Raw genomic sequence first — 16,636 nt, 5'->3', positions numbered from 1 at the left:
GAGACAATCAACTCCAAACATCATTTTCTCTCTAAACATTTTACGTTTTGCAATTACAACCAACATCTAAGATGATCATTAAGAAAAAAGTACAATAATAATGATTCCCCCCCCCACTTTAGTTTTTTAATTTCTTTAACTTGTCAAAACTTTCTGGTATAGGCACTTCAATTTTGTTTTCTCAAAATAGTTAATTTATTTCTGCTGAAAAGACAATTAACTTTCCACTGTGTGGAAAAACCCTTATAAAATGGTATCCTCCCTTCTCTGTTGAAAACAAACAAATCCATTAAATTATTCTAATGGGGATAGGAAGAAAAGAAAGGTGTGTTTCATAGAAAGCATATGGCAAAGAATGTCTAACACTCAAAGGTAACTCAATTTATCTGTCTTTAAATAACTACACATGAACAACTGCCATTAAAACAGCAACTGCCACTTTAAGGTATCATTAAAGCTAAATCCTTCATCACTGATACTCGTAGTATGGCTAAAAGGAGGAAAGTATGAGGTGACTAGGAGGAGAACTGCCTTCGTACTTGATTCTCAGGCACTGAAAAATGTGATTGCTGGCTCTGATCATCAAGACTTATAGCTCGTGATGCTTAGGAAAAGGCAAAAAGCAGAGCTAAAAATTATGTCTTTCAAGCAAATTCACTTCCAAGATATTTAGATGTTGGTAGAGACAATGCACTTTCCCTTTTGTGGAGGGCAGGGGAAGGAGTACAAGGTGAGTGGCACAGCATCCCAGAGCCTTTTCAAGGCACAGTGGTACAAAAATAACTAAAGGGCTGGTGATTACTTCCACTCCCTCCCCTGACTCCACCCAGGTATTTGATATGTTGAAATAACCTCAAAAACAATAACAAGTGTCATTGCTTTAAAGAGAAGAAAAGGAAAGGAAAGGAAAGGAAAGGAAAGGAAAGGAAAGGAAAGGAAAGGAAAGGAAAGGAAAGGAAAGGAAAGGAAAGGAAAGGAAAGGAAAGGAAAGGAAAGGAAAGGAAAGGAAAGGAAAGGAAAGGAAAGGAAAGGAAAGGAAAGAAAAGAAAAGAAAAGAAAAGAAAAGAAAAGAAAAGAAAAGAAAAGAAAAGAAAAGAAAAGAAAAGAAAAGAAAAGAAAAGAAAAGAAAAGAAAAGAAAAGAAAAACAACAACAAAAAAATAAGACAAGGTCATTTGTGAAGCCTGGTCATGAGTTATGTCTTCCAGCATCTATCTCTATGTTACATTTTTTTAGTTACAGAGTCGGGAAACACTTGTACTTAATTAAGGAGCAGGGAAACACAAGTGATGCTGAATTCTGCTTAGATTGGTGCTGCTGGCTTTGGCCTCTAAATTTACAGAGCAAATAAGGGACAGATGGTTTTTCTTATGAAGCCATTAGAACTGGGGATTGTTTTTAAATTGCTTGTCAATAGTGATGTAATTCTAAAGCTGATAATCCCGTAGATATAAATAAACATGACATTAAATTACCAAATCAGCTAATGGCAACTTGAGTCTAACAAGGAACAAGACAGAATGCAAATGTTGAAAAAGTTGCCAACACAGCGATGCATTTTGTTTCACCTACTCTGGTAATGCTTTTAAGCACTTGGGTGTTTTGAACAAAATTGACTGGTAAAGACAACACCATCTCTCTCTGTTCCCTGTGAGAATTATCTCTCTCCTCCCATGTGAGAACAACTGCTTTCTGGCAAGTGTTGAAAACCAGAACCGTCCTCTTTTAGAGTTTTTACTGGAAGCAGACATAAAATCATTGGGTGACACTAGATTGAAAAGTGATAGCAGTGTTTTCTGCTCTTATTCTTTACAGACACAAAAAAAGAAGACAGAGGCCTCTACACTAGTTAAAGCGTCTTATCAGCAAGTCCTAGGCATGGATGGGATACTGTGAGTTCATTTACTTCAACTCTTTACCCCAAGGTAGGATCCAGGATACCAAAACAATTCTTGACAGATTTTCATCTAAAACTTAAGATCTCTAATGACAGAGATCACATAACTGCTCCAAGCAGTTTGTTCCAGTGCTTTGTTTCCCTACTGTTAGGAAATGTTTCCTAACGTCTAGCCTGACTCCTTGCTGCTCATTATTTCCATTTGTCTGCTATGAAAGTAGAGAAAGTTCATGCCGTTCCTCTTCACAGCTGGCTGTTACGTGCCTGAATACTTGATGTGTTCCTCTTCTTGCTGCTCCCATCTTGTTTCTCTTATTCAAGTTAAACCATTACAGTATGTCCTCATAACCTGACTTCTCCATCTCCTAAATCATGTGTGCAACTGACAAAAATCCCTAAAAAATAATTTCTAAAGAACTTTTGTCCAGCCAGATATTGTCCTTATAATTTATTTGTAATGGATTGGACCTTTTTTCCCCTTTGGACAGTATCTTAAATTTTTCAGGATCACTCTGAATTCCAGTAATGCCTCTGAAGTTACATGAGCCTCTCTCAGGTCTATGTCACCTGCAAAGGTAATAGGAACCCTTTGTATATTATCTGGGTCATTAATGAAACCACTGAAGAGTATTGGGCCCAAGGCAAACCTCCAAGGAAAGCATTCTTCCATTTTGGCAATAAGCAATACCCATTCTTTGCTAAAGGTTTTCAGTCTGTTTTGTGTTTACCACACGTGACATTTTGTGAACAGTTTGCTAGCTTACCTATAAAAATCTTGTGTGAAATATTCTTACTGATTACAGTAGATTTCATTTACTAACTATTCTTTCCAAAAAGCACTTTAACTGTTGTAGCAGGAATTTAGGTGGATTTTATAAGAATAAATTGCATTGAACCGATGTTTAGATTTGATAGGGATACTACCAGACAGAAAATAACTTGTGCTATTATGTAGAAATAGATAGTCCTAGAGTAAAGCAGTATTTTATGTTCCTACTGTCTCTGAGGGGCTCAGATTGTGATTATTTGTTTCAGTAATTTTCTAGAATGAAGCTGAGCTGACAGCTCTGTAATTATATTGGCTCCTCTTCCTTCAGAAACAGCCACTATATTTGTCTTTTTCCAGTCTTACGAGAACTCATGATGGCAGAAGAATTTCATCCAAAATTTCTTAAAGTATATTCTTGAAGGAATAGAGTAACAGAAGTGAGGAGACAGTTCTGGCAAGAGACATGGCTAAGATCTCAGAGCCAGACAATTCAAGTGCCTTGCACTTAGAGTCAAAATGAGATTTTGGAGAAGAAAAAAAGGATCAAGAGCCCTTTACAGACTTGTGTAGTGACAGATTTTGAAAACTGAAGAGCAGCTCTCACTGTACTTCTGGTTACGTTTTCAGATTTCCTCAGTGATTGTTCTGCAGGACTAAGATGTAGCTTTTAGATAACTAACAAAACAATTTTCTTAAAAAAGCAACACCAAGGCACAATGCTGATGGCAATAATCAGTTTGTCCCAATTTAATCCTAAACTCTTGGTATACCTATGGAACGACAGCAGTTGACTGAAGAAGTAGTAAAAAGCACATTCAAAGGCTGTTTTACTCTGTTTATCTTAAAAGATTTTCACTGTGAATGGTTTTATCTAACCAAGGTATGTTCTACCTTGGAATAAACAGAGGGGAAAATGCCCAGATTTCTGAACAGAAAAATTAATTAACACTTGGATACTTATATTAATTCATTGTTTGGATCATACAGAGTTAATTACAGTGGGTATAAATATGCCATTGATGTTACTAGAAGACCTGTAGTCAATCTTTTGTCAAACTTACACATGCATGTGTATGCACGCTTATAGACACATTTAATCAGAATAAAAGCTGACAACAAATAAGGTGGATCCTTCAACTTCCATGCAGCGTGCAGAGTGATTGTAAACAACGTAGCAGTTTTTGTGACTTAGCAAAGTGAGTAACAGAATTTCCTCATGCTACTAATGGACACCATTGCCCTGAGACCTACCCAGGTAATTCCAATCAGGAAAACACTGCTTGGGAATTAATAGCAAAAAGTTACGGAATATTCTTTCTGCTGTAAAAATTTCCAAGGTGTTAATAAAAAAGAAATATTCCTGTTTTGAACAGATAATTCAGATAAGAGTAAAGAATATATTTTGTGCCCTTCCACCACAGTTAGCAACAAATCCACATGCCAGTGACATTGCTTTAAGAAGATAGATGACAGTGATGGATTACCTCTGTCTTTATTCCAGTCCTGAAAGCCCGGTCTTACCTGAGCGGTTGTTAGGAGACATGCGCACAGGAGAGATGGAGGGCGTGCGTGATGAAGAGTATGGTCTTTGCCGATCCCTTTCTATCGTTGAAGATGAGGCTACAAAGTGATACTGCGACCATCCATCCTGTAACATCAAACATTGCAATAGTGATCAGTGAAAACACCATATAGTTCCCCATATTAAGTACAGAGTATTTTCCTCTACTGTTTTCACTACGTAAACGAAGTGGTCTACTATCTTTTTTTCCACTGAGTGGTAAATATTCTCAATGGTGCAGGATACAACCTGCTGATTGTACTGACACACCAAGAGAAAAATTAGAAGGCAGAAAGTTCTGTAAAATAACACGTTAGAAAGACTCAAATTATGAAAACACTCAACTTTTTAGGCTATTTATTTATAGTTCTGCCTTCTTCTGTGTGTCTGTTTTCACATTGCAAAAGGCATTCTGGCTATTAAAGTATTTCCAAATCAAAGACTGCTTGCTTTCACAGTCAAAATCAGTTTTTGCTTTAGAACATTTCTATCTTGCAAGAAACTTTTGGAGTAAGTAGATGGGGAAGACCCAGGCTTATCAAAATTATTGTAACTTTCGGTATTTGTAGACTAGTTACATTAGCTGCCCATTTGTTCACGTGAGGAAAAAGGAATCAATGCATTTTCCTCGTGGCATTTTTCTCCAAGATGTACAGAAAGAAATTCTATTCCTTCTATTTAAAACTGTGGTAATGGTGATGTTTTTTTTTTTTTTAAAAAGGAAAGTATTACAAACATTAGAAACAGCTAGTTCAGAAATAAAAATGAGCGTTTCAAACATTCATGTTTTGTTCCTGGACCATAATATAATGCAATAATCCAAAATAATGTACATTTTTAAAAGGATATTCAAAAGTTTGAAAGTATAATGAGAGAATAAACTGACTCTTGTTAGTGCTCTTATTAAACAAAAGTATTTCAAATGTCTAAAGTATTGATAGATTTTAGCTGTCTTTATCACTGCTTAATTTTTAATCTAAATCAGTAATACAGAGATTTCCAGGTCTTGCACTGAAGGCATAAGCCTTTTAAAATACCCACTTTCTGCCGGGCTCAGTGGAAATTGAGTCAAGCACCTGGTATTGCACTAAACAATGTTTTTGTGATCAAATGCTGAATAAAAACAAACATCGTAAAATATTACCAGAAAACAGCTGGAATTTTCCTCTTTCTTGCAGAAAAATAGTTTTTTTGTTGGGATATAAAGAATATTCCAAGCCCCTGCTTCAGACTACTCAAGACATCCACCTCTGAATCCCACCCTCTGCCTTTGCCCCAGGCATCTCTCTGACTTTGTTCCCTCCACAGACATCACTGGCATCTGGCTCTCGGAATTGCAAGAGAAACCGGCTTGAAATTCCCCCTTCCACGACACTTTTAAGAAAGAGAACTCAGCAAGACTGTGACACATTTCTCTTTTACAAACAGCAGGAGGAAAGAAGATGCTCATACTTGATGTAGAGGGAATTGTTCTAAGTAAATTCAAATAGACAGAGGTGACACTAAACTACAGATTCTGAATGTCTGTACTCCTTAGTATAACACATTTGAATTAACATGCATGTATCTCAGTCATAATTGCAAGGGTAAAAATAATAAGGAAGAGTGAAGGCTGGGTCACAGCTTTCATAGCAGTCACGGTTTTCCCTAGAGTTGATAGTGAGCATTTGTCCACAGAGGTCACTCATGTTTAGAAAACTTCACTGAGCTGCCCCTCATATTTCATGACAGTCATAGAAGAAAACATAAGGAAGAAAACCAGTTAACTAAAAGAAATAGTAACTTGAAAAAAAAAATAGTTTCTCTTTAGTACCACTTGCTTAAACCCAAATTTTCTATATCCAATATTTCATTTCCAACAAGCAGCTTCTACACAAGCTGTTTCGTCCAACCTAGAGGAAAGATCAATGAGACTGCAAACAAAAATATCACTAAAGCCCTGACTTCGTAATATTAAATTGGAAATTATTAGACACTTTTCAATATATATACATATATTTAGTATGCATATATATAATCCATACATATTTTGAAATAACTAATAGTTTATAGTTATAATTATAATGCATAGCTTAAGTCCAATAATCTTATCCAAGCGGCAAGACTGTATATACTTAGCATTATTTTTACATCACCTATTGATAACAACTGGAATGGTGATTTCTCTACTATAAAAATGATGTAGCAAACACATGAGAAGCCCATGCCTTTTTCTTGCTGAAGAGAAATGATTCCTTTTTTACTCCTTCTCTGGGGTCAGACATTCTCACCATAAAGGTGACTCTCTGTAATTCACTGTTACAGTTTTCTGACCATCTATTTTCTTTTAAACAGACCACTGAAGTGATGATACCAAGAGGTCAGACTCTAGATCTGGTAAAAGGACAAGGAATAGACTATTTATTACTGTCTGCCTGCAAAAGGAGAAGCTTACATAGTGCAAGTCAGAAATTCTTTCAGCTTTCTGGATCTGGATGCACACATGGCCAGCAACACTCTCCTTTTGCACTCCAGCTTCCTCAAATAAATCCCTGTCATGCGGGTGAGAAAAAAGTGACCCAAATCTTCCCGTAAACCCCTCTTCCTGTTGTCTATTCCATCTGTATTGTTTACATTAATACCTGGACCCAGGTTCTGATGGCAAGTGGATGAAATAAATCCTTGTTATATGCACAGTCCCACGGACTGTACAGCAACAGAATGTGACACCAGTTTTGTCCTGCAGAATATCAACAGGTACTTTGACAACACTGCTTCCTCAGAAACAGCATTGCCAGGTGCCTCAACAGTGAGGGAGCAAAATCAGCTGTAGTTGGGATGCTGGTAATAGTATTCTTCTGTGGTAAATGTTCTTCCTTTCCTCCTCCCTGCAAATTTTCAGTTTTCCCTCTGCTGAGAGCAGTGCATGCAGTGAGGTCTTCAAATAAAATCTGCTACAAACTTTCAAGTTTGCAAGCCTCATCAGCTCAATAAAATGAGTCACGCAAACAATAAACTCTAACACAAGTATTGTGGTGACTTGGCATTGCTTTTGGCTCAACAAGGCACGTTGCTATCACTGTATGACAACCTTCATGATGTTCTTCAACAGCAATATGAGGAGCTCCCAGACCTCCCAGTATTTCAAAATTCTAATACTTCAAAGTCACCTATCTTTAGCTCTTCTCTGCCACAAGGAACAAACTTCTTTCCTGGGAAAGGTAAACAGTTTGTAACAAATTCATTAAAACTACCCCCATCAACAATTCCAAAAGCTATTAGCGTTAAATATTGAAACTAATTTTTAAGAGCCTAAAGGGAGTATTTTCAATTTAATGCTGAGATAAATACCACCTGATGTGATGGCTGCTTTCATTAGTTTGTTTCAGCTCTAGTGCCTGTAATGAAATTTAATTAAATTGATTCGGGTACTTAAAGGTACAGTATATAGCAGTGTCCTGCAGAGACGAAAGCTAACTCAAAAGCAAAGTGTGTGAGACTACATTTCAGCAACCAATTTACCAGCCACAAACATGGTCTAGGAGAAGAAGAGTAAGACAAAAAGATCTGACAAATTGGAAAGAAATTCAATGCAGTTCTTTTACAGGATGGATGCATTTTTTAACTGGCAGCAATTAATTAATAGGTGGCAACTGCACACTACAGGAGAGCATAGAACAACCAGAGTACAGAAATACCATTATACGTCCTTATCGTATCTTCCAAGGTATCTTCTACTGGGCATTGATCTACATTTTGACTATAACGAATATATGTATTCTCCCTCAATTATACTCCATAATTTCCAAATGTTAAAGCTTGGTTGGCAGTGACATGTTTTTGATGATACATTCTTGGGAAAGCTGCAAGGATTAGATTTGAAGCAGGGGTTAGATAACCACTGTAGAAAGCAAAAGTGACATTGTAGTCTCACCGATCACCTTCTGCTAGGCTTAAGGAGTGAAGAGGTCCTTTGTCCCCCTGCTCAACTCTAAGTCATTCTGAGAAGAAACAATTTTCTTCAGGCCCATGCAAAAGAATTATTTTGTCAGAGTGACTGAACTTACTGTCCCAAACACCTATTGCATAGGTATCTTATGAAAATATAATTTGGGTTTTCCCATTATTCTTCTTCTGTTTAAAATGTAGGGAAAAAGAGAGGGTGGTTTTTTATTGCGTTTGCAAGAGTTTCAAATTTTCAGAACTCTTCAGTAGTGGAGTCCTTGACTTGAGATGATTTGCAGAGGTGGGTGATATCAGACGCACCATTTTCTCACTTAGTACAGTAACACTATGAGGACTGAATGAAATGAAGCCCTGATGGGAACTGACACTATGCTGACATCAGAGTGACTAACGAACTCACAGATGAGAGAGGCAAGAGAGGGGACCAGATACAATGAGGTGGCCAATCAATGTGTGGTGAACTTGGGGAAGAAGCAATGACATCGCCAACCTCAGCGTAGTACCCAACCTGGATGACCTCATGGCATCAAGTCAGAAGGAAACCCCACATCAGTTCATGTGCTAATATCCATAGCTAAAAGAAGAACAAGCCCTACCCTTTGAGTGACTGTGCTGATCAGCTGCTAAGAGGACACTGACTTAAAATACACTGAGTGGCTTAGAGAAACTGTACCGTAGCTGCCTGCACATGAATATCTTTCAGTGTTGAAAAGCGTAGTCTGCCCTGACTCCTGATGTCCTAACATTGTGAGGAAGAAAGACAGCTTCTTCCCCAAACCAGAGAAATCCCACTTGAGAGAAAAAACCAAAAATGGTGCAACAACTCCAATAATGAAAGAGCTGAAGCCTGAGGGACTACAGACAATGAGGTTAGTATCCTGCCTTCCCCAGGTTTACAAACTCTCCAGCATGCTACTTCTTGCTTCAGGCCTGGTCCTCTTGTGACTCGATTCAACAGACATTTTTCCAAATGATTTGAAGGGCCAGACTTGATTTATCATCCACTTCCTTACCTGCAAGCCAGCATTTTACTGGTTTCAGGATATTAACTGTAATAATAACTGCTCCTGTAATGGTAACAAGCTCTAGAAGTATGAAGTTTTGATAGCAACCACTGTCAGGAATTGGTAACTAGACCACCGCTGTGTTAGAAGCAGGTGATAGAGCAACTAGGCAAAACGCCTGTAAGTACATAAGTTAGGATTTACTTGCTTTGAAACTCAGCCAGACATTGCTCTGAGTTGCTGGTGTTGCATCTTTCGCAAGCTGAAGCTCTGCTGTCAGGTTAAATGAAACATCCTGACTGGTGTGCACCATTGTGACATTGTCTAGAGTACAAGATAAATCTGATGTGAATTAAGTCAAGGCTCATCAGACTTACACAGGTCTGGGCAATTCTTCAGTGGGGATTTGTTGTCACGACACTAATAAGACATAACAGAAATTAGAACTGGATCAAATTATCTACACACATTGACATATGAAAGTTATGTGCGTGACTTGACTACGGTGAGAAATCTAAACCAGTTACAAGGTTGAGGTGATCCACACATGTATCTTACAGAGCTCTTAAATGGGATTTTTGAAATAATGTGGTTTAAGTGTTCACCAACCACTAAACTCATCATCAGGCTTTACAACCCAGGGTCATATTGTTTTCATTTAATACAAGAGGAGAGAATAAATACATTTCCCAGTGCTTCTCAACAGAGGTATCGAGCCTGGCTTCTCTCCCTCTGCCAGCCCCATGGCAGCAGAGGCTAACTGCCCCCCACCAACACACCTGAATATTGAGTTTGTGACTGCTCCCTGTGTGTCACTGTACTCCAGTACAAGGAAATGTCAGCTGCTGAAGGAGAGATGGAGAGATGGCTGTTCTCTAAAAAAGCCCCTGCCTTTGTACTTGGAGTGTGTTTACTGCAGAAGAGGGATTTCAACTAAATTCTCACAACTTCAGCAAGTCTAGAAATACTCTTGAAATACAGGACAACTAGTTTTACATAAACAAACTATATTAAAAATAAAGGTGTTCTTTCATTTTTCCTTTGAATTTACAGTGCCAAATCCTACTACCAGTAAATGATTCCTGAAAGGATTGTCTTTTATGGATTTGCTTGCGTTGTTTCCAGGAAAACTCAAAATCAACAGAGAATTCTGGGGCATTGATCTGCTTTATGAGGTATCCTGAATAAATCTACTTCATTGACGACTTTTTACTGCCATTAGCTAAGCTACAAACAATTATAGGCAGTATATTGACATTTTCACTCCTAGGATTTTGTCTCAGAAGTGAGAACTTGAGACATGAGTAGGGATTGAGCCTGGAAGATATTGACATTCTCCAGGCTTATACTTTAGTGGTTGTTCCTTGGGTTAAATCCTTCAAACTGATTCTGTTTTAAGTCTACAAGTGGAAATCTGGGGTAGTTTCACTGGCTTCAAAAGACAAAAGGCTGCTGACTCCAATTCTCCTGTTTACCTTCCTCTCCCAAAGAGTTTTGAGCCAGGGCCTCAAAATCAACAGATACAAAGTGAACACATGGGCCACTGAAGCTTCATTTGAAGATTTTAGTATTTATGTTTATAGTCATATTTCCACAGCTTATGAAAGGTGGAAAAATTCTTAGAGAAATTAATCAAGTTTAGGGGATTTAAAAATATTAAAATAATTAGGATAAAAATACAGGAATTGCTTGCAGTATGACCACTTAGCCAAAGTGGTTAAAGGAAAACATAATTTGCTTCCCACTCCTGATGATGATGATGATGCCAGTTACTAGTGAGAAGTTATGATGTGAGTATGACACCTGCCACTGTGTAAGCCTGGGAGGAAGGCCACTCACTCCTCCCTTGCACAGTCATAACCAAGGGGAGAGGAGAGAGACCCCACTGAGATGATCTGGGGAGCAGTGCCATCACCTGAGCAGCAGCAGCTGAGCTGGGCAGGGAAGGACCAAACCAGCTGGGCGGCAGAGCTGCCACTGGAGCAGCCACCTCTCCCAGGGGCTTTCGGTCCCTGGCCCAGTGCCCGATGCTGGGGGGCTGTCTCACCACTCCCTGACCGGCGTGGCTGTGCGATATACACAGACACCCACACACCACATCCGTCGCCTTTCTTACGATGTGCAGGGGGCTTGACATCAGCACTTCTCTCCTTTTTACTCTGAATTTCAATGTACAAATGGCTTTTACTTATAAGTGCCATTCCTGCATCCCAGACACAGGAGACATTCAATTACTTAAGAGACTGAAAGAGAAATACATATTTAGGGCAGCATGTGGCTTAAAAAGGGGCTCCCAGTCAGACAGTCATTAACCACAGCAAAACTGTCTGGTACTGGATGAGGATTATTAAGTTTTCTGTAGGCTCTTTAAAGTGACATTTTCAGAATCAGTGGTTAAGCTCATTCTTTTCAAAATGAGATGTGTACCTCTCAGCCTCCATCTCAGCTTCTCTGAAAGTAAAGTCATTATTTTCCTATTGTCAGCGTTCCACCCCAAAATCTTTTGGAATATTGTCTCTCCCTGTTTTTCTCTTGTCACCACAGAGCCTGAGGGACTATATTCTTCTGAGAGTATCACACAATTTTTTTCTTTCGAAATACCACAGACGGCCTTGGCCAGTTTTATTTTTTTCAAATGAGCACCTTTTTTTCTTTCTGTGCAGTGTTATCATCTTCTAATCACATATTTTCTACTGTAATTTTATATCTCATCCCTTGATTTTAGCTATGAAGAGACACAAAATAAGGGAGGGATATGTTAATTACTTGCCAAATCTATTGGAGTGAGAAACAGCTAGGTAACTATCCCGGGCTGTTTTATATAGTGCAACTCTGGGACGTTTCAGGAAGTCACTGAGGCATTGCTTTACCTATCCATAATTAATTATTGATTTCCTGTTGTGCAAGTTGCAGAGATGACAAGACCTAATCTGATGAATAAAATAGCTATAAGAAAAGGGGATCGTATGTGAGGCAAAGCATGAAGGACAAGACTTCAGATACGGCAGAGTTCATTATTCATTTTGCTGAGGTTATATGCAGCTAAATAATAAACCTTTCAAAACACTGCAATAAAATGAAATAAATCCATTTTTCAAAGCATCAGTTTGCCTCTCAAACAGAAATAAAATTGATTTAATATATTTTAGAGGAAATGGAGGCAGCATTTGGCCCTTTGGCAAGAATTTCTGTTCTCCTCTTTTCCCCTGCATAAGGTATACAAGCTATAATTTAAATTGTTAGAATCATGAAGAACTAATTTTACTTGCACCTTGTACGCAAAAAAAGCCTTGCATCCAAGAAAGTGTTTACAAAAATTTTGACTTGCATTGTCATTTTCATTCCAGTAATGCGGTTTTAACTATCTTAATGTGTTTATGCCATAGAAATGCAAACTCTGTCTCTTGGCCACAAAAACTCAGGGGGTAGAAAAAAATATTACTTTATGCTCAGGGTCAGTTTCTTAAGTCCTTACAAAGACGAGAAACTAAACAAAACCTCATACTTTTACTTTTTATGTAATACAATCAACCAAATACTACTGTTAGCAGTGCTGTTTTAATGGTTGGACTTGATGGTCTTAAAGGTCTTTTCCAACCAAATTGATTCTACTATACCTGCGAACACAAAAAATGAAAAAAAATCATTATCAGAATAAATTTGCACTGTTGTCTCTTATGGTGAAGAACATGGTAGGTCTGATGATACTGCCTGCTATCTAGAGCCATTAGGACTTTGTGTTTTCTGAAGAGTGGCACTGTGGCTCACAAGTGGGGATCATTTTATTCAAATGTGTAGCTGCCTGACAAGCAAGGAATTGGCAGCTCTTTGGAAAAATCACTAGATGAACTCATGCTGTCCTTGATTTTAGGTTGAAAGTTCCTGTACAAATACACCTAAACTACAGAGTTGGAGATCCAAGTGATTATTGCTAATCTGTGTGAGTTTTGAGGATATGCTGCTTTGAACATGTAGTTTACCAACACACTTAGATATCAATAATGAGAAACACATTATTTTTTACTGAAATACCTTTTGATTCAGTAAATAAGAGTTCCAGTATTGACAACTCAAACAGGAACACACTACTGCACCAAAACCTGCAACTCTCATTTTAGAGGAACCATAACAAGCACTTTGTAAAATTAAAAGTAATAAAAACTATTTCGAAACTGCCAGTGAAAATGTTAATGTCTACTTTCTACAGGAAGAAGAAGCTCTTTTATCAAGACAAACCGTATCAGCTAGTAAATGAAGTAAAATAACTCAGAACAAAGCACACATACTACAAAAGAGACTCCTATCAACAAACAAGGTTTCTTTCTTTGAGTTTGAAATGGCAGACATATTTAGGCCATTTTTAAAATTCTGTTAGCAGTTTTAGGAAGAGAAGAGGGAAGAAATGAGGACTTCCCAGCATTTTGTTTTCCCACCCATTATTAGATCATATAGAACATCAAAGAACTGAAAATAGAATATTGCTGCACTAGATAAATATTTCATTGAACTTTGACTGAATTTACATGTACTGGCCACATTAAACAACCACTTTTAACCTCCTTATAGGACCAAGAAGAACGAGAAGTAGAGCAACACAGAGGAGCATCAGCGAAAGACGTCCAGTGATATGCATCAGACCATTACAGTTCGACTATTTACCGCTGAAGTGAAAACATGTTCTGATTGCCGCAATAATAAGTTTAATTTGATTTCCATCCCCTCTACTGCTTGTGCATGCTATTACTTCTAGTAAAAATTCTGTACTATAAGCAGCCATTCCACACAGCTGTTTAAGCTAGCTGGGAGAAACCAAATTTCTCACCCCTATTCTTTACTACGCATGTGTTATTATCCATGTCTTAACCCATATATGCAAACATCAAGCACGTAAGTTAATTAAAATGATATTTTGTTCTGGACGGTAGAAATCATGTTCCTTGAATGAATTTTGGAGAAAAAGACTGACATGAATTAAAAATGCTTTCTCTTAGCATGTCTCTTTAAAAGACTTTTGAAATTCTTTAAAAGGACTTCTGGATTATTTTCAGTATTGTACATCTGAATCAACCTAAACTTTCTTATTTATTTGTTATTTATATTTGTTTCAAAAATTAATACATTATTTAAGTGGACTAAAAATGTTCTCACTCTCAAAAGACATGCAGACGATCTTCTTAGGTATCTGCTTTGTATTCAAGTATAAAAGTCCTATCTTATTATGAGGAGCCATACTTTCAAGAAGAAAAATCCTGTAGATGTGACCTTCCACTTTTGCATAGCCTTCCAGATCCTGGATGCCTACTCGTACCTCTAACCTAAGGATATTTCAGAAACTTCACTTATACAATTCCCTTCAGAACTAAGGCTCTAAGTCAAAGATACTGACTCCTGGGCTGCATTTTAAATTCTTTTTTCTTCAGAGAAGTTCAAAAGGTGAAGTACATAAAGACATACTTTGTACAACTAAAACATTAAATTTCTCTCTTCTATATCTGTACTTAGTAACCTTAAAATGGATTTGGGTTTTCAAATGAAAAATACCTAGTCTTTCCCACATAAGTCAGCTAAAGCTTACTGTAGGACTCATTACCAATGCCAAGGATGCTTTAGCATCATATATATACGTACGGCTTATCCTAGAGAATGTTTGGACAAACTTTTATTATTTTCTTATTTGTTTGGCACCTCCTGTGTCAAGTAGGTTTTGGATGAGAATGGTGTCAGCTTTCACACACCTCTTACTGACGATTTAGAAGAATTACTGCTAAGTCTGGTTGTTGAATTACCACTTGCTACAATGCTGGATGTTAAAGGAAGCACTATCATGCCTTTAAGGCCCTCACGGGAAAGGCGAAATTCAAGCAGAGCTGCAGATACTAAGCTCACAGCATAAACCATTCAGGTTTATTCCTTTAGGTATTTCCAGGCTCTCCTTGGTTAATCATGCTTAAAGGCAGTGTCTTCTAGGTCCATGCTATGTCATGAGTACATTTTACATACACACACCTGAACTCACGTACACATATACATATATGCACATACAGATATTTACTAGCAAAAAAAATGATACACAATCGCACAGACGTGTAAGTATTTGCAAGGAGTGGGGTGACTAGATTGCCTACAATTGAGCTTAGCCATCACATATCATTTTTTTAGACACCATTCAGCAAACAAGCCCACAACAAAGTGTAAGGATGGGCAAGCTCTAGTTCACCTACAGCCGACTGTTGTAATGAAAATACTACTGTCAGGATTGAATCTTCGATTCAACACCGACTGTGTCTTAGATTACTGATAATATTTTACATACAATAGCAAACATGGAAAATATTTTAGAAAGAATCACATAAATACTGAAATTACTGAATCGTGACTAAAGGGATGGTAGGTGATACTGCACAGTAAATAACTCCCTGTCAAGAGTATCACAAAGAATTTAACTACAGGGTGTTTCAAAAAGATGGACCCAACGGGAAATAAGACTGCTTTGAAACTGGGCAGTCTTACTTCCAGTTGGGTCCATCTTTTTGGAACACCCTGTACGTAAAATGTAAGATGATTAAAATAAATGAAGTCTATCATACAGTAAACATAATGGAATTCAGAAGCAGAAAACATTTGAAAACATCTCTAACAATTGATGCAGTAACCTGAATTTTGATACTCTGTCATGTGTTGTCATTGTCATATGGGTAAGAACAAGAATATTTTTGTTTCAAAAAATTATTCTACCCTCTTTAGGCCATGTAAAAGATAAAAAATAATTGTACCAACATAATGCAAATTCCTTCTCTTTCTAGTATTGTCTGGTACTGTTATTAAACTCAAAGGGGGTTAGAAGGAACTAGGAAAAATATTACTTGATATGACAGCTAAGAAAATCAAAACACAATATACCTGACTGCACAAGTGAAATTATAATTATTTGTAATAAAATAAAATTGGAATAACATTCAGTTTGGTTTAACATTTTGTAATAATTTAGATAGAAATGGTATTTTTTTTTCTAAATTGTTCTTAAAACTAGCCAAATGATTTAGAACGACAACACAGCTAGTCAAAGACACTTGATATATTTGTGCTATGCCAAATGCCAAGAATCTATCTCTCCTTTTTTTTTTTTTTAAACACAGTTTGCACACTATTTCTTTCCATGTGTGAACACTTGTGAATACTTCTGCATATGCCAACGGTTTCATCAGCACAGCTCAGCTCAATTTATTTGCACAGTTTCCTCTTTAGGATTCGTGATTCTTCTCATGATATGTAAATTCCTGTTTTACGGACAAACAGGATATTATTTAAGCAGACAACTGGAAATGAAAAAGCCACAAATGTCAAAATTTACTCAACAAAGACATCAATGTTTCTTAAAAAGCCTATCCTTGGGAAGGCATATGCAATCAAAAGAGGAGGTAAGTGGAATGATAAGTTTATGCTATGCGGTGATGCAGCCTA

The 16,636-nt window shown here is 37.4% G+C and overlaps 1 protein-coding gene across 16 annotated transcripts in view; it reads right to left on the bottom strand.

Moving 5' to 3' along the window:
• CTNND2 (catenin delta 2) overlaps positions 1–16,636 on the bottom strand; it is a 660,748-nt gene that overhangs the window by 15,263 nt on the left and 628,849 nt on the right. For all 16 annotated transcript variants that reach the window (XM_065052649.1, XM_065052643.1, XM_065052652.1 and 13 more), the window contains one exon: positions 4,187–4,313. In XM_065052649.1, coding sequence (XP_064908721.1) covers positions 4,187–4,313 — 127 coding nt within the window. The remainder of the gene's footprint in view (positions 1–4,186; positions 4,314–16,636) is intronic.

The sequence above is a fragment of the Columba livia genome, chromosome 2, assembly GCF_036013475.1.
Source record: "Columba livia isolate bColLiv1 breed racing homer chromosome 2, bColLiv1.pat.W.v2, whole genome shotgun sequence".
NCBI classification, from domain to species: Eukaryota; Metazoa; Chordata; class Aves; order Columbiformes; family Columbidae; genus Columba; species Columba livia.
Note: the sequence above shows the minus strand (reverse complement) of the source record. Positions and strands in the feature narration are given on the sequence as shown.